The sequence below is a fragment of the Catharus ustulatus genome, chromosome 6, assembly GCF_009819885.2.
Source record: "Catharus ustulatus isolate bCatUst1 chromosome 6, bCatUst1.pri.v2, whole genome shotgun sequence".
Lineage (NCBI taxonomy): Eukaryota > Metazoa > Chordata > Aves > Passeriformes > Turdidae > Catharus > Catharus ustulatus.
The window spans coordinates 41,398,624-41,419,107 of NC_046226.1; the positions used below are offsets into that span (position 1 = coordinate 41,398,624).

The following is a 20,484-nucleotide window of genomic DNA, read 5'->3' on the forward strand; positions in this document are numbered from 1 at the left end:
GTGAAAGAAGTGCTCTAAATTTTCAGGGGAATGAAGACAAGGCAGCTTCAGTGGAAGCTTCACAGGGCCCAGACATACCCACTCACCTGCTCATGAACAGGCCAGTCAGCAGATGTTACAGTGCCATTGACAGAGTCTTCCAGACTACAGAAACCTCTTCCTTCCACTAAGTCCTTAGATCTATTGGAGCAGGAGCACGGATACTCAGTATTGCTTTTGTTCTTAAGAATCTCATTATTTTCCCATTCCTTTGCTCCATTCCAGCCACAGCAGGCAAGCTAATAATGGGAGAGAGATCATTACAGTCTTACACTTTGCACTGGCAAGATAACTACACATGAAAATAAGCAGGCAGAAGTACTCAGGAGCTCTCAGTGTAACAGCAGTCAGGCCATACAGTTTGCATGAATTAGCTGCACCAAACACCACCCTGGTTACTTATGTATAGAGCTGTCCAGAAGACAGGGACATTATTTCCTACTCAAGAGGCACTTAGCTAGCAAAGCAAGAGTTAAAAGGCCCGGGGACAGCAGCAGCCACCACGCGGTGGCGTCCCCACGCTGCCAAGCCCCAGCACATCCCTGCGGCCAGCCCGGGTGCAGTACGGACCAGCTGGAACGCGGGATAGGGGAAATCTTCCATCCAAAAAAACATTCACATTCCTATAAAGCCACGTGATAAAACCGTATTTGCTGAAGGGAAAAGCACATCGGGAAGTCTAGCAAGGAGTAAGAGCCTAAGCTGGATGCCAGTGCTTGCTCAGTGGTACAGAGCAGAAAGGCTGTCTATGACGAGGTAGAAGTTTAGGGAAAATCCTCTGCTCAGAAAGGAAAAGTAATGTTTCCGCCAAAATAGGCATGAGATACAAATAGCTGAACATTCACATCAGGACAAGCATTTGGCTTCCAAAAGGGTGTTGTGGAGACAGAGCCTCCAGAAGGAACTACGTCTCCCTCACAAGAGGTCTGGACTTTAACTCCTGAGACTCATCCACAGAACCCCACCCTCTTTCAAATGCTAACTCCAGTGTGTGAGTCGATGTAGACTCCTAACATTCGACTTCTCCATCTCTGCAAAACCTTTTTCTTCTGTTCCTACATAAAAGAAGGGCTCAAACACTAGTCTCTCTCCACAGTAGAATCAGGCTTGAGTTCAGTATCAAGGAGTGGCGACTACAGTGAAAAAACATACATAAATCATTCTCCAAGGAGGAGAAATAGGGCAGGTCAGTGTTTTGCAGACCAAAGGACAGACAGAAGACAAATGCGATTACTTGTACTTACTACACATCAGTCCCATGCTAGGCATGTATTTAATCACAACAGCCAGCCAGCTCTCAAGCTTGAGGTTTGGCAGTAAACAACTGTCATGACTGCAGTGTGCTTGAATACTCTCTATCTGCCCAAGTGCTGACCCTGATGCTGAAACAGAAATCATGGGCAGCTGGATGGCTCCCAAGAATGCTGATACTTGCAGAAGAACCATAAGCAAGCAACATGCATCAAGTAGTAAGGCGGGTGGTGCTGCTGACTTGTCTGGCAATAAACTAGGGACTTTTTGCTACAAAAATCACGTGCAAAATGTTTTTCACACATGTTAGTATTCAGGAGGCCCAGCAGACAAAGAGAAGTGTTGGAGTGCCATTTGATAGGCTGGCTACATTAGGCCATGCAGCCAACACTAGCTAGTTCTAACACTCAGCATGCAGGAATGGTTCAGGGTCTGACACAGAAGCACCAAGCAAGACCATTTTCTAGTCTGCAGGCACCAAGCCTCACAGGCCACTCTGTAGATCAGCCAGACCAATGTGCAATAGTTGTTTCTCTGTCCTCAGCCTAGCTTTAGAGGTCATTGCCTGCACTGACAAACAGCAACATCTACCTCTTCCTGCCCTCCCCGACTCACCTGTGTCTGTACATAGTCCCATGCATCTCGCAAGTTCCTCTCATCTTCATCTGCAGGGTCATAATCTTCAATCAGAACTGAAACGACGTTGGACAACTCACCTTTCAACTGGCAAGAAAAAAAGAGGTGGGAGAGTTACCTTATCAGTTCCTGCAGGCTTTTCTTTGGTGTTTCAGATACATATATAAAGCTGTAGTCACTCATAAAAGCTGACTGCAAATATTAACAAGTACAGATAAGGACAGCAGCTTTGCTGCTGCAACAGCCAAAGCACCAGCAAGTCCTTGCCTAGACACAGGGTGTGAGCCACTCTGCTCATGGATGCAAATGGGTTTTCTGACACACAGCTGATGGAAACTTGGCTTTTTCACAAGGTGTTGATCTACCTTTCCCAAACTCCCACAATTGCTGTTTCTATACTAAGACAGGAAGTATTACAACCTAAACTGCTCATTAACAGTCTTATCACAAAGTTCAGGGGTATCAAATCATCCCTTTACCACCACTCATTTTCCATAAGTATTTACAACACACTTCAGTTTGATGAGAGGTGCAAGCTACCACCTGACAGACTCCTTCACCTTCTTCCTCCCACCTCCTTCTGAAGCTCTTCTTAACCAGCCTGTACATGAGGACTGCTAAGGACACATCCAGATTCACAAGAGATTAGAGAAAAGTGCCATTAGACTGCCCAAGGGATAGGATAGGGTTACATCAGCCTAAGCACTAGGTTGTTCCCATCACACTTTGACTGTGGTGCTACAGCGTATTTCAAATCAGTGGAAATGGGCTCTTTCTTTTCTTCTACTATCAACATTTTCAATGACCGTGGTGAATACCAGGGCACTCAGCAAGAGGAAGCATTGCCCACTGTTGAGAAAATCTTCTCTACTTCAGCACCTCTTCTTCTTAGGAAAACTGCAGCTCAGTTCACTGTGACCAGCTAGTCAGGCCAGACAGATGGGAGCTGCATGATCTTTCTTCTCATGATGCCTACCTCTTCCCCTTTTAATTACTTCACTTCCCCTTTTCCTTCCCTTCAAATCAAGGCAACCTGACCTGGTTCTCACTAATGGGATTGGCCTTGGCTGCTGCCATAAGCCTTATCAGTTACTGAACCTCTGAGTTCCCACCCTGACCCCTCTGCACACTGCTGCTCCACATACACAGGGAGGCAAGGAGAGCTGGGTTTGTTTTCCTACCCTGGGCCCATCTAGCCCCTTAGCTATTGGGTCAGATGGAGCCTAGTGTCACTTCTGCAAGAATCCCAGGACCCTACCACAAGCAGGCAGGACTTGAACCTGATGTCCCCAGTCACAGCTACACAGAGAAGCTTATGTCTGCTCTGCCCTTCCTCTTACAAAAGAACAGGCAAGAAGTCTCACAAACAGCTCTTGTTATAAAAAGTGAGGCATTTCAAAGGAAAAAAAATAATCAGGCATTCCCAGGTGTTTCAGCAAGTGATCTGAGACAGGGGGAATATTATGCAAACAATGGCACAGCTCTGGAGCCACACAGGCAGCTTACTTGTGGGTTTAACACACAGAGCAACCCAAAGGGAAAACAGACACCTGCAGCTGTTCACCCTTAAGCACCTGGCAGAGGAAAACTGAAAGAGCAACAAGCTAGAAAGGCACAAGGAACACACAGGCTTTCGACATCCTGACCATCTTCACCCATTTAAAGTTAGGAGTTACTACTGTGTAAGACATGACTGCTTCAGGAAATGGCCACCCTTGCTTTCAGGCCTTCTTGCTCCTTCCCAGCTCTAGCAAGCCCAGTGTCAGAAGGCACAATCCCACCCCTCAAAGCAGGGGCACTTAGATCCTGGGCACCACAGCCACAGCCACTGCCAGAAAGCAGCAAGGCTGTCACTCTCCCCATCACAGGGGCTACTGAAGAGGGAGATGGGGAAAGCTGAATGCCAGAGGTAAGAGCAGGTCTTTGATCACACAGTGGATTGTGCATGCTTCTTCCCCTATCAGATGCTGTCAGCCATCGATCCGGTCCCTGTCAGACACAAGATAGATCCTTCCCTCAGCACTTATTAGCATCCAGCCTGCACACAAAAACAAGCTCAAAAAACCAGGAGGGAGCTCTCCTCTGCCTTGTCACTTCAGATTCTGAAACTAAAGCATACTCCATAGCCCCAGACAAGTCACTGCACGCAATCACCCAGGCCTGTTTGCTGCAAACAATAGCTAGCAAGCAGGGCAATTCCCAAAACACCACCATTCTCCTTTACTCGAGGCACTCTGAGCCAAGCTGCACAGAACTGTGTGAACCAGGCCAAGAGACAACTTGCCCAGGCTCTCACATGTTTAGGGGCTTGTGATCCACTAGATGTAGGTGAGTAGCAACATTCAGTTCACAAAGCAGATTATCATTTGCAGCATTTGTGATGTTACTATTTTGTTGTCCATAAAAAAACCCCACCCCACAGTTTCAGTCATCAACAAATGCAGGGAAATAAATGTTGCATCAACATCCTCCCAGAAGTACTGGGCAATTCCAGTCTGAAGGGGCATTCCTCTAACAATGCCCATGGGAGAGGCAAAGCAGCAGCCTTCCTGTCAGAGGCTCAGCCTTTTACAGTCACACTAACTCTATTTCAGTATACTTTCATTTGTCCACGTGGGGGAAGATTTTTGACACCAACAAGAAACAGATATGCCAACAGTAACTTCAAGTGAATCCATAGAAATAAATACTTCAGTTACAAGTGAAGGAATGAGTATCACCTTGCTACACTCTGGATCCAAAATCCTTTCCTTCACTCTTGTTATTCCTTGTTTTATATCTAACCAAGTTCCTGAAGTCAGAAAGAAATAAACACAAAGAACACAATAGATATCTAGGGACTGGCTGTTGAGCAGTTTCAGTGTGCCTCACAGCTCCAAGCTGCCCTGGGATGACGTACAGCCAGCGAAGCAGAGCGACTTGCACAGCAGCACTGAAGCACAGCCCCAAACCACTGTGCTGGAGGTTTCAGCCAAGACCTTCCTCAAACAGTTTTTGTTAGTGCTCTAGGCAGGTACTTTGGAGGATCCCTGAAACAGAATGACTCTAGAAGAGCTTTTCCATTATTTTTTTTCATTAGGGACTGAACAGGAGCATCTGTTCAAAGCCCAGTTTCCCTGACCATTCTCCCAGAGCTGCAAAAGTGATGATCTCAGTCACACCGTCTCCAACAGCTGTGCAAAAAAAACCCCAGCACTTTTAAACTCTCCCTGGTCTGATGAGGTTTAAATTAAGAGTTGCAGCTTAAAAGCTGGAGTTTTCTAGAGTAGATTGGCAGCTGGAGGAGAAATGCTAACAGAGGTACAGAATTTCCTGGTCACATTTCCCCATCTCAGGGGAATGCCCATCTCCACACCTCCACATCTGCATTAGTCAGAGGTGTTTGTTGAGAATCATCTTTACACACCAGTTTTAGTCACTGTTCTAGTTTCTCCTTCAGCTTCTGCCAGCCCAGAGAGCAAGCTGCAGTCACACCACATTTGGCAAGGAACCCAGCCAACAGCTGCTCACAGCCACCACAGCACAAAGTTCACATAAGGCACCTTCCTCCTGCCCCATCCATAACTTCCTCAACTGTTCTGCTTTCTGTAACTATCTATAGAGTTGGCTTAGGAGAGGCAAGCACAGCCGTACAGTGGCATATACAGTTATGCAGCAATGGAGAGGGTTACCCTCAACTTGTACCAGAAGCCAGTAGTGACCCCACAGCTGTAACTTGTTCCCACTGCATAAATGTGGCTCCCAGTTCAGCTGTGAAGTAGCAGAAGGCCTGATCAGGCATTGCCTTGGCCAGGGAACCTATAGCCATGGTGGACTGTTGCAATGCACTTAGGTAGCTCAAAATTTATTTCCTTTTACACTACAAAGTATATTGGAGCTCCAGAAGCACACTCTGTGAAACTGCCTTCCTGACAAAGGGATCCACTTCAAAATATTAAACCACTTGGCTTTAAACTCCAGCTGTAGAACAGGAACCATCAGATATTTGGGTTTGCTCCTGGGGAAAGAGGAGCAAACTCTTCCAAGAAGAGTTGTACACACAGATGCAGAAAGACTGAAAGGACAGACAAGATGGCACAAGGAGGCAGACCAGTCAAAAAGTGCTCAGGCTGGTAACTCCTCAAGGCACCAGTGATGGCAGCATGGTAGTAACCACTGCTACTACATGCCCAAATGGCTGTCTACAGCAGGATCAAGAGGAGGTGTGGTCTGAAACACTTTAAGACTTGTTTCTTTTCACTGTTCCCACTACCCAAAAACACAGACTGCACACCAAATAAAGTTTCATAATCCTTGATAAAGCAGCACTATTGAGGCAGATACAGAAAAATCAAACAGCAAAGCTATTGATCTGGGGTAGAGAAAAGGAGAATCGAGTTATGCCTGCTAACAGTATAGCTCAGTTTGGAAGAAAGAATTTCTAGGTATCACCCTTCTCCCAAGCCAACACCAAGGAAAAGACACATGGTAATACAGACTTACCGTATCTTTCTGGAAGTAGATGACCAGTGCAGCAGCAATCTGAGCTAGGAGGATTATCAACAGGCAGGTGAAGTACTGGAAACAAAAAACAGTGGGTGATCACTGTCAGTCTTTTGAAAGGTCTGTACATAAAAGTTAGTAAAATTTCATATACAAGAGAAATCACAACATTGAGCTAGCATCTTTTTGCCTGCACACAAACTCTGCTATCAACCATGCTTTCCCAGGAAAAAGCTGTGACCAAAGCCAGACAGTGCACCTCAGCACTTCTCCCACTAGGCCACAGAAAGACTGCAGGAGGGAAAGGGTTTACAAGCTCTCTCCTCATATGTCATCCCAACTGGGACTCTCTCCCCCACATCCAACTCCATTCCCAGACCATTCTGGCCTCAATCAATCAGTCGGACTCTGCCCACCTCAAGCCTCAACAGAAAAAAACCCAACAGTCTATTGCTAGACAAGGAGACATTCCTAATGCCAATGCACACGTGTGCCATGCTTGGTTTCTAATATATGTGCTCTGGACAAGATAGTCAAGTAGCAGGCTGAGGTGTATGAAGCTGGAATCATCTCACCCATCATGGACAGAAAGCTTCCAATAGATTTACTGTTTGAAGAGAGGTCCTGACAAACAGGACATTCCTAGTTGGGTCTCTCTCAACTCTTGGACTTTCCACAAATGTGACACAGGACACTGTCATTGTTCTTCTTTTCTTTCACTGCTCTTGGAACTCACTCTTCCACCATTGAGAGCACAGTACCAACTGGGAAGTCAGGGTGAGGGGGACAGGATACGCTTCTCAGTTGGCAGTCCTCAACCCAGAAAGTGTCAGTGACATCCTCTCTCATTCACATTTCTGAGCTCATCATCAGTAATGTCTGAGGAGTTCTGCTGCAGTCTGCAGACTGCTGGAGCATTTAACGTGTGCAAGTTAAGAACTAGATCTAAGTTGACCTGGCAGAAATAACATCCCCAGGAGACCAAAGCCCCATCTACTATCTAACAAATATTTTGCAGGAGAGGTATTAAAGGTTGGCTCTAAAACAGGCACAAATGCTCTCACCAGACCCAAGAGACATCGAATTTCATTGACAGCTCCAAGACAGCCCAGGAACCCCATCAGCATGGTGAGTGCCCCCACACCAATGAGGATGTATGCACCAGTCGTCAGGGAGGGAGATGACGTCTCTGTAGGAGCCAAGAGAGGGAACAACATTAGCTACTGACAAAAAAAATACATCTGCCATCACCATTCATAGAACTGTCTCCATATATACTGAAAATTGTCTTTGTCTGTTCCGAAGTGACTGCACAGATGTGTGCTGAACATGGTGACAGACAGATGCTTCTGGTTGTCGTTTGATGAAGGTAGACTTAAAAGCCATCCTGCAGGTCTCCAGAGTCTGGAAGACTCAAGGTCACTTCAAACAAATAAACCTTGTTTGGAGAAGGTTATCTCCTACTAGAATTTTACTCCCTCATGAATGTACATCAAGTAACAGTAATATAAAAGATTATCTACTCCATAACTACTGCCTATTTGCTTCAATTCCCTTTGCTATCTTCAGGGAAGCTTTCTTCCAAGTCCTAAAACCCCTTTTTGGACAGCCTTTTCATTTGAATGCACTATTTCTTGTTGTAGCCATTCTGTTTTCACTTATCCACTTCCAGTCAGCACTGGGACAAATTAACTCTCTGGAGCAAAACACGCAACAAGCTACAGCTAGTGTTGAGCACAGATGATGTGACAGGTTACTTAGCAAGTCTGGGTTGAACGGCTTGTGGCCAGGCACTAACCACAGGCTGTTGCAGCACCTGTGCATGATACCCTGCAAATCGGTGCTATGCCAGGACCAAGACAGATATAATATCCAAATTAGCCCCTTTTACAAATCCTACTAGATATCCCCTGCTGTTGTTTCTAATGTCTGTGCTTCTCAATGCTCAACAGTTTTGCAACCACGTTTAGGTCAGATTATTTCAGACATGCTGGTTATGTCAGCCCTCCTCACACAGCATTTAGTACTGCAAGCAACAGAAGAAAAACTCTTACATTTGAGTTAGTCAGCAGACTATTTCTTGCCGAATAGGACTGGAGAGAGCAATCATTACAGCACAAAAGTTGAAGAGACACTCTGGCTAGAGATAATAACTAGAAACCTCATTTATCATTAAGAAACATTCCTATATCTGCAACTGGCAGAGTGCAGGGGAATTCTGGTGTCCAGTGATTAATGAAAACATTTTTAGAGCTCAGCATTTAGTTTCCTGAACTAAGGAAGTCTCAGGAGGCAAACTTCCTCTGAGTTCCTCCTGAAATATGTTAAAGGAGAATAATCAAGCCCACACTGATACTCTCCCCTCTAATATATACTTCCCCCTGCTTCTGACACCTGGCACAAGCCACCAGCTTCCAAACTTTTTTTCCATAAAACATGCTGAACAGAGGAAAGTACAGTTACCAAGAAGTGAAGAATATCCATTTACCACACAGGTCACTTCAGCCTTGATTAATTTCCAGGCCAGACTCTCCCTGGCTGGACATATGCCACAAACCCCAGGATCCTGCTTCCTCACCAGTCCTGTGACTCTTGCTGTGCAGGTTACGTGCTGATACTGCAAAGCATTACTGAAGCAGCAGCCTTACAGCAGTGCCCTTCACAAATCTACCCTCTTCCCTCCCTCAAAATCAGCTCAGCTGTCATGCAAGTCAGTGTTCAAGTGGCCAGATTACAGCAACTCCACAGTTGAAGAAAGCAGTTCATCAAATTCCCATTAGAAAAAAAAAAGGTACTTCCAACTCAAAAGCCCCTTGGAGAACTGTCAGTGTCAGGGGACAGGAGCCACACTTGCAGTTCTCATCTGCAGCAGTCTTGTCTTGCAAGAGAAGGCTCTGGGGGCATTCAACTCCTGCTTGTTTGCCTTCAGTCCGTGTTTTTCACTGCGCTGGGCAGGCAGCCAAGCAAGCACAACAGGCTCCTTTGGCAGCAGCTGGGGTGCCCTCCCTGATGCCTAGGTTACTAAAGCAGAGGGAAAGAGGGGCAAGGCATGGGAAAGGAAGTGAGGGGGCAGGGAGAGAGCTGATACTGGAAATCTCCAGGAAGGAAGCTAAATTCTTAAATGCTCTGTTAGCAGAGATTCCAAGTAAATGGGAAGAAACAGAGCCAAGTTCAGGGACTTCCCTTTCCACAAGTGGCTGTAACACCCATCAACCTGAGGGAATCAGCTGCTGACCCACTGGTACTAAGCACACCTCAGACTGTGAGGGATACTGCAAACAGCCAGGCCATGATAGGCTCCTTTTAGGCTGCATGTACTGCTTCTGCTCATGCCCCCACTTTATTAACCAACACCCCTTCATGCTTCTTGACCTTCCAGTGCTGCAGTAGCAAGCCAGACGCCTCAGCACAAAAGCAGAGTAAGGAGCAGTGTCTGCATGTGTGGTATTAGCAGGGGTGTCTTCTTCATCCAGCACCTTTCAAACCCGGCCAGAGTGCTCAGCAGGACTTGGGAGATAAAGCCCTTTGCAGAATCAGTGTAGCTGGGAACAGGACTGTGAATGCCATTAGCGTTCATTCCCAATATCCAGGCAGTTTTCCTGCACTGTCTGAGGCTGGTGCCCAACTCGACAATTCTGGAGGTAGTGGCAACAAATAACCAGAGCCACCAAGCAGAAAAGTTTGAAGTGTTTCTAGGAAGAAGCTCAAAGGAAGCAGAGCTTTTGAAAGGTGGAGCTGAGATACTCATTTGTTGAAGGCCAGATTCTGCTAAGCCAGCTCAGTTTTTTGGTTTTTGCAGAAAGCAGACCCTCTGTTAAGACTCAAGTGGCTGACTTAAAGGAAGTTAAGCTCCTTGTAGAATACAGAACACCTCTGATGTCCAGGGTAAGTCTCATCAAGTGTATACAAGAGTATTGTTTTAGAAGACAAAGGACTTCAGGACTCTACACCCCGCAAATCTTCATCCTTTACTGCTTAGGAACCATCTCCTCTCAATGTACATGAAGCATCAATAAAACTAGGTACTTACTTTCTTTGGCATTTAAAACATTTAAGTTGAAATAGATCATTACAGAAAGAAAGCAGTGGAGGAGTCACACAGCAAAACTGCATTAAGGCATTGGGGGCCTTTGCACATGATAAGGAAATCAGTGTGAAAACACAGAGCATGCAGTGAAAATAGGATGAAAGACTAGCCCCTGTGTTTAAGACAAAATATTTGGATTGTTGGTTGAAGAGGCAGTAGTCTCACTCAGTCTGACTCTGGTGTTTCAATCCACAGGACGAAGGAATGCTATGTCTCCAGGGCTGCTCCCTTTCACCGTGACCCTGATAACAATCCCATCTGGCTAAACACCATGTTACTGCTCAGGCCACAGACTGTGCACAAAAGTATTGCTATTCCTAGACTACACCATGGTCAAACACAGCCTCAAACAGGGTTAATTTAGAAAAAGAAGGAAAATAAAGAAACACAGTCTTACGCAGAACAGCAATGAAACTGGTTTTGTCGGCCAGAATCCATATTCCAAACCCCAGGATAACAGCACCCAGAATCTGAAAGAGCAAGAACAAAACATACACGGTTTTGTGTAAGTTATAAGCTTAGATAAATAAGAGGATGCAATCACTATTATCCATACTTCCAGTTTAAAAACAATCATTCCTTTGCTGTTCCCACCCATCTCCCCTACAGTACTCCTCCCAGGGTAAACAGGATTAGCACAACTCCAGGAAGAACGCCTCAGCCAACTGCACAGGAGCCCCAAGATCTGCTTGGCAGTTTTTCACACAGTATTTTAATAGCACAAAATGCTGTATAGGAGGACTATTCAAAACAGTCTGAGGAAGAGACACCCTGCTGCTAGAACATTGTTGTCAGAAGCGAAAGGTAAGTGCGCTGCTTCTGTGAAGAACCAAGGACAGACAAGCACACGATTTTAAGTATCTTGGGTTTTTTTTTAATAGCGAAACCCATGACTCTAAGGGCCAGGCTGGAAGATAGCTGACAAAGGATTAGATATCTGGCAGCTGGAACCTCTCCAGGCAGGAAATCTTTGGCTTGTCAGGCTCTGTTACAATGTTATGGCCTCAAACCACAAAGACAAAAAACCAGCAGCAGGTTCCCTTGAGCAAAGTGCTTCACCCCCTTCCAAAGCCAAGCCTAGGCATTTTGGCTTGGCCCCCACTTTATGGCAGAATACCTGAGCCCCAACAGAGTCAAGAGTTATGAAACACTAGCCATGGCCTCTGCCTTGCTCACCACACAGTCTTATGTAGGGCAAGGATTAGTAGAGCAATAGGTCCCTGTGAGGACTCAGCTGAATCCAGACACTGAGTTCAGTAGCCAAGAAATGCATACATGTTCCCATCTCACTTTGAAAGGTGGGGGAAGCATGCTCTGTTTTAGCCTTCATGTATCAGCAAGTCTTCAGGTTTGATAAGAAGCTGAAACGTGCTGTTCAGCCAACTAGGACTGGAAAACACTTGTGCAAAGATCCAAAACAGGCTTTGAAGAAACAAGGAGTGGACAAGAACTGCAAGTGAACTGCAAGCAGCTGTTCTCACATCAGCAGGATTTCAAGACAGGATGAAGTGAAATAAACTAACAGGGCTAAAGAGAGATTGCAGTTCTCTGCTTCATTAGATAAGGAGTTTTAATACTTGGGAGACATGGAAAATGCCAAACCACCACCCAAAGCAAGCTGGCAGAGAGGGCTGTATGGACATTGGCTCCACACTTTGAAAGTTTACACTAGGCTTCAGCTGCTCATACAAAGAAGCTTTTCTGAACAAAGATAAAGCCACAGTCTGAAATAAGCTGCTTGCAAGCTTTCCTGTCTTGGCAGAAGGTGCATCATGTAGTTACCTCTGGGGACAGCATTAGAAAGCCATCAAGCAAGTTCCCACCTACGAAGCATACTGACTCAGCTTCAGAAAGCATGTAGTTGTTGTATCCCAGAAAAACAGAATTCCCCCTTGCCTTATGTCCCAACATGCTGCACCCACAATGCTCAGTCTGCTGATCAAGTGAGAAAGGCCCCTTGAACATGCAACAGCTGGGAACCTAAAAAATTCCTCTCAAACGTGGTAGTACCAAGAACTGTTGAGCTGACAGTTTAAGGCAGTCTCACATTTAAACTATAGTTTTAATAAACATTTGTCTTAAAGATGCAAACCGGGCCATATGTGACATCCCTTTTGGTTCACTGACCCTGAAACGTCACCTAAGTTTTGTTGTTGCTGACAAAACACGGAAGGACTGCTGAGCAGAGTTCCTGGGAAGTTACTTGTATGAGGTGCTCAGACTATCCAAGGCCTGTTTTCACTCTGATCTTTGCTCCAGTCTACAACTTGTGCATTTGCCAGGAGCTGCTGTGGAAAACACTACAAGGGGAAAGCAGGGAGACAATAACTACAGGCAGGGAGAAAACACTGTCCCATTAACAAGAGTGCATTTACTTCCTAGCAGGACAGCTTCTCTGCTCAGCATCTTCAGGAGTTTGCATCACATAGCAAGGCTGCTTCTGCCACTGGCTTGGCTTCAGACCCTCCATAGAAGAAATCACATCTGCTTTCCATGGAGTTTAATTCCTTTGCTCCACTGCTGTAAACTCGTGGAGTGGGGAAACAGACATATCCCCTCCTCCCTGGGGGTTTGAGGTTTCAACCCCAGTTTCAGCAAAATCTCCTTCTACACCCAAGCCAGAAGGATGCAAATCCCTCAAGACAGGGTCAGCAGTTTCCCACAGAGAGCTAATTAAGAGGGGCTTGGAAAAACTAAGCTGTGATGGAGCTGACTCATGTTGCTGGAAAGAGCGGCTGGGGGTTCCCAGCTTTCCTTCGCCTGCACTGCTTTCCTTCCCGCTCAGATTGTGTCATGTAACACCGAACCTGTTGGCACAGGGGACAAGAGAAAGACTCTAAAACTCCAGGTTTTGCTTTAGGTAGCAGCCTTCTGCTGCATTTACTGAAGAGTTAGAAGCAGGACAGACACTTATATGTTCCAAACAAATAGTTTCCAGACACTGTTAAACTTGTCTTGCAGAACTGTTTTCCCTCTAAGGAGAAGCATGTACTGCAGCACATGTCTGCTAGCCAAGAAGGTAGATGTGTTAAATTCTGATTAGGAAACTAAGGTTATACTCCAAGCTTATCTGGTATCTTTTCTAGTAAGCAGGCAGGCAGTCCAAGTAACCTTCTTCCCTTTAACCAAAGCAGGTCAAACCCTTCCCTGAAGTAAAGCTCCAAGACCGCAAAATATCACTGAGTCCCTGAACTACTTCAGCTATAGCAAGTGACCTTCTCACAGACCTCGAGCTCTAGAGAAGTGTTATTTCAATGACTAACTTCTAAAAAGAGTCACCAGCTTGTCTCTAAAGGCTTCAATCATCAGCAAGGCTGAAGAACACACTTCAGCCAGCAAAGGCTGGCTGCAATCACATAGGTTCAGCTCAAGGTCCAGAGCAGACACAGGGCTCTGTCAGCAGCATTGGTGCTCACCTTTGCTCAAACACTCTCCTCACAAAGCTCAGCAGTTTCAGGAAACCAGCACAAGGCATTCAAAACCTGTCTGCACTGACAGCTCACACACAGCAGCTCAATACAAGTAACTTCTCTGCTAGATTAATATAGCTCTACCACACTGTATAAGCTCAAGAAGCACCAACTACCCTCCCCAATTCAGATCTTGAACAATAACAGAAAAATGTCTCAGGTCAATTCCTCCCTATTAGAGGGAGGTAGTAATGTATGCCACCTTCCTCAACATCTGGCACGTGCAAAAAGCCTGCCCTCAGTCAAGACAGAAGCACACTCAAAATCTTCTCTAGAGAATTATTAAGCTTGGCCATAACACAGTGGCTTTGGAGACCTCACAGAGCAGTCCAAGGGGAAGACAATGCCTGTGCTGCACAGCAGGGTTAAAGAGCTCATTTAAAGCAGCTTCTCCCTTTAGTCAGCACAGACCTTCTCACAATACATCCTACCCTAAAGTTCTTTTCCTCCAGGTGCAGCTCAGGGAATCAGATCAGCTTTCCACAAGAGGGAGGGGGGCTGGGTGCTACACCAGAGGAGCTGGCTCAGAGCAGGGTGTGCACAATGCAAAGAACAGCTACTCCCAATTACTTGCCACCCAGACAGGAGTTCTCAAACCTCTCCAGGACCCAGAGAGGGATTCAGTGCCTGCCATCCTCACAGTCTTGCAAAATATAGGAAAGTGCATTGTGGATGTGGGTCAGCCCAACAAAGCAGTTCAACTCTGCCTTCTGAGAGCACATCAATCCCCACAAGCTGCCCACAACCATGCCTGGCTCAGCAGAGCAGGGAGAGAAAGACAAGGTAGAATAAAGATGCCACCATCACCATTGAAAGCATACAGCAAACCCAGTGACAGAGTTGTAAGGTACTGGAGTATTTCAGGCTGTCATCTTCCTCCTTTCCTATATACTAGGCTGCCTTTCTTGAAGAGAACTTTCTCCACACAGAGATTAGCTCATGAACTCAGACTGAGGTTTGGGCATTAAGGAAAACTAGACAGTGGCCAGATATTGGGCTTCAGCAAGACTCAAACACTGTCTTAACAAATACAGCTCTGCTTCCCAGACTGGTTGTTATATGCTGCTTAAAATTTATCACTTCTTCCCCAGAGGAGAGAGACTGGATGCTGATGTCTGCAGAAGAATCCTGCACTAGGAGGAGGACAGGCCTGGACTCAGATAATTTTTCCTATCTTTAATGTGGATTAAATCACACTCAGAAAGACCCAGTGGCACTTGAAATACCTGTCCTCTCCCTCCCAAGAACCTTCCCTATGGATGCTCTGAGCACTCCTGACTTCACACCATTACACTGCAGTTAACTATTCTTAGAATGGAAGTAAACACAGAGAGCAAAAAGTGAGTACAGTAAGCCAAGGGAAACCAGATCCAGACGTGCCTCAAGTTCATCCTGTGTGCTACCAGCACAGTGCAGTCATGCTGGAAGCAGGAGTGAAGCTGTGTGCAGGGACAGAGAGTAGAAAGCAACGCTCACCATACCATGATTCACTTCCCTCCCTTCTCTCCCAGCCTGACCCTTCCTTTCCCTTACACACTGCATGAAGGATAATGATATCAGACAGGTAATTTTTTTGCTGACACACAGTCAAAAATTTGCACTTCCCCACTACACCACTCCACAGCAAGAAGGCATCACCAGCAGTACCATCACTGCCCACGGGACACACAATAGCTGGTCATCAGAAAGATGCACGCAAGAATGTGTGTGGCCCTCCCAGACCCAGTGTGTTCCAAAAGGAGTTCATCTTTTGCTAAGCCTCACACTTGAAAATAACTGCACCCAGTGGGCTGTTTTATTTCCCCAGACAAGCCTGTCCCAGTCTCCCCCACCTCCCAACTCCATTTCAAACAAACTTGGACTAATTCATCTTGTCACAAATCAAAACCAGCCGTTGGGACTCAAACAAAATTAGAGTTGTTCTTTGAAGCCTGGCTGGCCTATTTAGGAGGGCAGTGCCATTACTTGGCAGGTTTTGTAGCTTTGCTGCTCGGGGACAGTTCAGCTGCTGCTCCAGATGTGTCAGAGAAAGTAGTTACAACTACTCTCCTTCCAGAAGGAACCCATAACTCCTGTTTTCCCTTCCCAAGGCAGGAATGGAGCTGTGTGCACTGGAGGCAGCAGGTGGCTACTGGGAGTGGAGCTGCTTGGCATACCTGAGACACACACAGTAGCTCTGACACCCCCCAAGTTCAGGGGTCCCCTCCCTCACTCCAAAACTGTGGCCATTTTATTTAATGAACACACTGGGCCAACATCCAGAAAAAAAAAATCTTCTCGCTAATTTTGGTCCAGGCCTTCCTTCTTACTCCACAGATGCTCAAAATACTTACAAGAAACAGGAGATTGAAAAGGAAGAGGAAGTACTTGGTGACTTTTAGGCAGCCAGACCCCATCTTCTTTCACTTACAGGACCTAAGGGGAAAGCAGACAGACAACGAGTTATGTTACAGACAGATCCTCTGGCCAGTGTCAGAGCAACACCCTTCCCCTGTGCAGAGCTCTGGATCTTCTGGTGGGCCTCAGAGCACATGCACAGAATACCAGAGTTGTCTTTTCAGGACAGCAAAACAGGACACCACACTACAGTCCCTACTGCCAAGATCTCCTGGAGAGTGACACAGAGCTATCAGTGGTTACAGAAGAGATTTAATCACAAATACACTGCTAATTCTATCACCATTTATATGGACTTTGCAATAGTAGCATCAACTAAGACACCAGCCCCAGCTACTACTCCTGGTGGTGAAAAGTGATGCAAGCTACTTCAATTCCCTGACAGCAGTAAAAGAAATGCATGGAGCTTCTGGAGCAACGGAGATATTAAAGGGTTGGAGCATCTCTCTTACAAGGACAGGCTGTGAGAGTAAGACCTGTTCGGCCTAGAGAAGAGATGACTGAGAGGGGGCCTCATCAATGTCTAGAGGTGTCAGAGGATGGAGCCAGGCTCTGCTCAGTGGCACCAGGCAACAGGACAAGAGGCAGTGAGCAGAAACTGATGCACAGGAAGTTCCACCTGAACACGATGAACTTCTTGGCTGTGCATGTGATCACACACCACAACAGGCTGCCTAGAGAAGTGTGGAGTCTCCCTCACTGGAGATACTCAAAAAACCATCTGGATGCAATCCTGTGTCATATGCTCTCGGATGACTCTGCTTGAACAGGGAGGTTGGATCAGCTGACCACTGTGTCCCTTCCAACCTGACCCATTCTGTGGTTCTGTCAGCCTCTCCTTCCTGCCCCAGACGCAGCTGTTTCCTACACAAAAAACAGAGAACTTTTAAGTTTCTTAAAATTTGCTCTACCAAGCTCTTTGCTCCAAACACACCATGGTACTTTTAAGAGTTGCCAGCCAGAGGAACAGCAATACCAGGCTGGGGTCACCAGCCTGGCCTGGGAAGAAACAGTCCCAAGAGAGAGCAAGATCAGCAAGGTTCTCTGCTATCAGCCTGAGTCTACCAAGGATTGCCAGAGACCAGTCCGTTCTTTTGTTGCAACCGAAGGCTTTTGCTTAATCCTATTAAATATTTAGGTTAACTCTGGAGCTAAACTGGTATGTGGGCCTTGTTATAACTGGCTAGTCTTCCCAACAAGCAATGATCACCCTCAAACTACCAGGAGAGAACACAAGTCTGAACTCTGTGGCTCAAGTTGCTTCTCTAACTTCAAGGAATGCCATGCCTATCACTGCACAGCACCTATCAAGATGTTACTGAGATGGGAAGCAGCAGAGATATAAAATGTCAGACAGCTGTGCTACAGACTGGTCTCAAATCTCATCTGTACAGCAGTCATTGCACCTAAGGAGCTCTTACTGCACAGCCGGGTTGGCAACATCTCAGTTTTTCTTCAGTTAACTCCTCAGGTCAGAGGCTATAAAGCCAGTTGCACCCCAAAGTAGGTCCTTCAAATGAGCCATGGAAAAGTCCTGTAATAGTTTCTGGTCCATATGTACACCAAAGATCAAACACAGCATTCCCATTTTCAGTGCCCCTGGGTGCAGCCATTACCATGAGGTGGTTCTGTTCCAGCACAGATGCACTATACAACAGCTGCATCACTGCCACCCTACGAAAAGTGAATGAAGGCTCTCTGTTAGCAGAACTCCTCCTTTCCTCTGCAGGAGAAACATTCTCTCAAGCCACTAGTCCTGCAAGGTACCAACATCTAAGGCTGCATTTGGAGAGGATAACTAAGATATAAATTTTCCCATCCAGCTGGCTTGCTTCCTGGCTTCATCATGAATACATCTCCTCTTAATAGGATCACAAACTGGAGCCTGGCAGTCTAACCAGAGTACAAAGGCAGCCAGATCCCTAGGCAATGATGAATTTCTGTTGTGGGAGTTACAAAAGCTTTTCACTTCTTTAACCTAGCCAAGAACTAACCTAGGTAAAACTTCCCGCACAATGCAGTAGACTTCTTACCTTAAGATCTGATCAGGTGCAATCCTGCTAATTTTCAAACTGAAGGGGCAAGTCCCAGTACTCACTGACTTGCTTCCTAGCACTAAAAGCCATATGTTGCCTATTTAAACTCTGCCCACATTGTTTTGATTTGTCAGGGAAACAGATTTGCAAAGCTGTTAGGATCTTCATAAAAGTTATTTCAGCTAATTAAGCACCAAAGTAAGTTTACTGTGGAAGAAGATATGCCTGAGGTTAACAAGAGTAAAATATTGCCTTCAGGGGTCTGCTACTCCTAGCTATTTGTTAAAGACATACTACCTCCAAAGTTTATTTAAAAAAACCAAAAAACAAAACAACCAACAAATAAAACAAACCAAAAAACTCAAAAAAACCCTGACCCCCCCCCGCCTCAAAAAACAAACAACAAACCCCAGCTGTGCATTACAGCATTATGCACCATTCTCTTCTTGCCATAGGGCAATGTATCTCTTTCATAGCTCCTAGTCATAAAGTAATCCAAGTAGTTTTCACATCAGAAGAGGAAAAGGGTCTTAAGGTTTTGTTTTGAGCTTTTAAGATATTTTAGAGCTCCACCAAAATATTACAGATTTTTCAATCTTCCATTCTTTGCAAATTAACTTTTGTCCACTACATCAATGAAACTCCTCAAAATTCCGTCTTCTGAAATTGCACAGTCATAAGATTAGCAACACTCTCATACAACAGAAGCAGAAGCTCCACAAAATTCGAGACAGGTCAGTTTTGGGAGCAGATGAGCTTGGAGTTATCACAACCAGGCATATTCTCAGGCCACTTGGCAGCAAAAAGCCAACTTAAGTATACCATAGCTAGTGCTGTTGTAAAAGCTGAACTTTGCCTTCTGAAGTTGGTCAAGTTTTGCATGCAGAGGTTAAATACATTAAATCTGCAGCTTTCAAATTCCACTAATTGTCCACAATCATTTGTTTTTTCCTCTCTCTCTCCACTCCTACTGCTTTGACCATTTCAATTCTCATCCCCAAGCAGCAACACCCACTCTTTTCAACAATCCTGTATGTACACATCCGAATTTTCCCTGTCATTCTCCAGATTGATGCCAGCTCATAAGACACCATCAGCTTGCAGAATGGCATTTCTTCTAACCTCTCATTCTCCATCTTGTAAAGATACACAGGATTATTTATGCAGTGTGTTGCTTTGCGGCACTACTGCCATAAAAACTTGGTTGCCAACACAGCCTGGTCAGCCGCTGCGAAGTTGATCCAGGGTGTTTCTTAGCCCAGGTTCAGTCCCAGGAACTGAAGGGAGAATTAATTCCAGGAAGGCATCAATTGTTCCAGAACTCAGGGAGTTTCCTACCGGGAAGAAATGGAATGGGTCTTCACAGGCTAGACTGGCATCAGGGGACGGCTCCCTGCCCCCTCCATGACCTCCAGCTCTCAGGCTCATCGTTCTCCCAGCAACAGCAATGAGAGCAAGACCTGTATATGGAGCAGGAACATAAAATCCAGGATATGTGTGCCCAAGGAGATGCAGACAGAGTCCTGCTTTGTTAGCAACTGCAGAGGAGTCCCATCACAGCTCAGAGATTAACTTATTTTTGTCACAAGAACCTGTGAAACTCCCAGTCCCCTCCTGTAAAGATGACCCCAGAGGACAGGTGATATGAGGAGAGCTGAATACCTCTGCCTCCTGACCCCACCACTGGCCACAGAGGCAGGAAGGGGAAAATTCAGGCACAGACATTATAACCAGATCAGTCAAGGGGCAGAGAGGTCAAGTTAATTTTTAATAGCAACTCTGCTCTATCCAATTAGATCCTGCACTGCCTCCACCCAGCAAGCACTGCATGCTTGGTGCTCAGTGAAGTTTACACTTGGCCCAGGCTAGTGCTGTACATGCCTGGGCCACACAGTCCTGCTGGGAAAGGCTCAGCTCCCCTCTGCAGCACCACCCTCACACTCACTCCGCAGGTTTCTCCCTGATGAGCTGTGGCAGCTGAAACACCTCAGCTGCCAAGTTACTGTACAGCACAAATAAGGGGCTCATTTATGAGGGCAATGAAAGAAAAGAAGAACCACAAAACAAACCAGAGCAGAACAGCTGT

General features: G+C 45.9%; 1 protein-coding gene across 4 annotated transcripts in view; it reads right to left on the reverse strand.

Annotated features, from left to right (window-relative positions):
* The window catches only part of CD82 (CD82 molecule), a 38,143-nt gene that overhangs the window by 2,932 nt on the left and 14,727 nt on the right, over nt 1–20,484 (reverse strand). For all 4 annotated transcript variants that reach the window (XM_033063426.2, XM_033063425.2, XM_033063427.2 and 1 more), the window contains exons 2-7: nt 16,299–16,380; nt 10,893–10,965; nt 7,473–7,597; nt 6,409–6,483; nt 1,906–2,013; nt 87–278 (exon numbers count right to left, since the gene is read on the reverse strand). In XM_033063426.2, coding sequence (XP_032919317.1) covers nt 87–278; nt 1,906–2,013; nt 6,409–6,483; nt 7,473–7,597; nt 10,893–10,965; nt 16,299–16,361 — 636 coding nt within the window. In that variant the 5' untranslated portion in view covers nt 16,362–16,380. The remainder of the gene's footprint in view (nt 1–86; nt 279–1,905; nt 2,014–6,408; nt 6,484–7,472; nt 7,598–10,892; nt 10,966–16,298; nt 16,381–20,484) is intronic.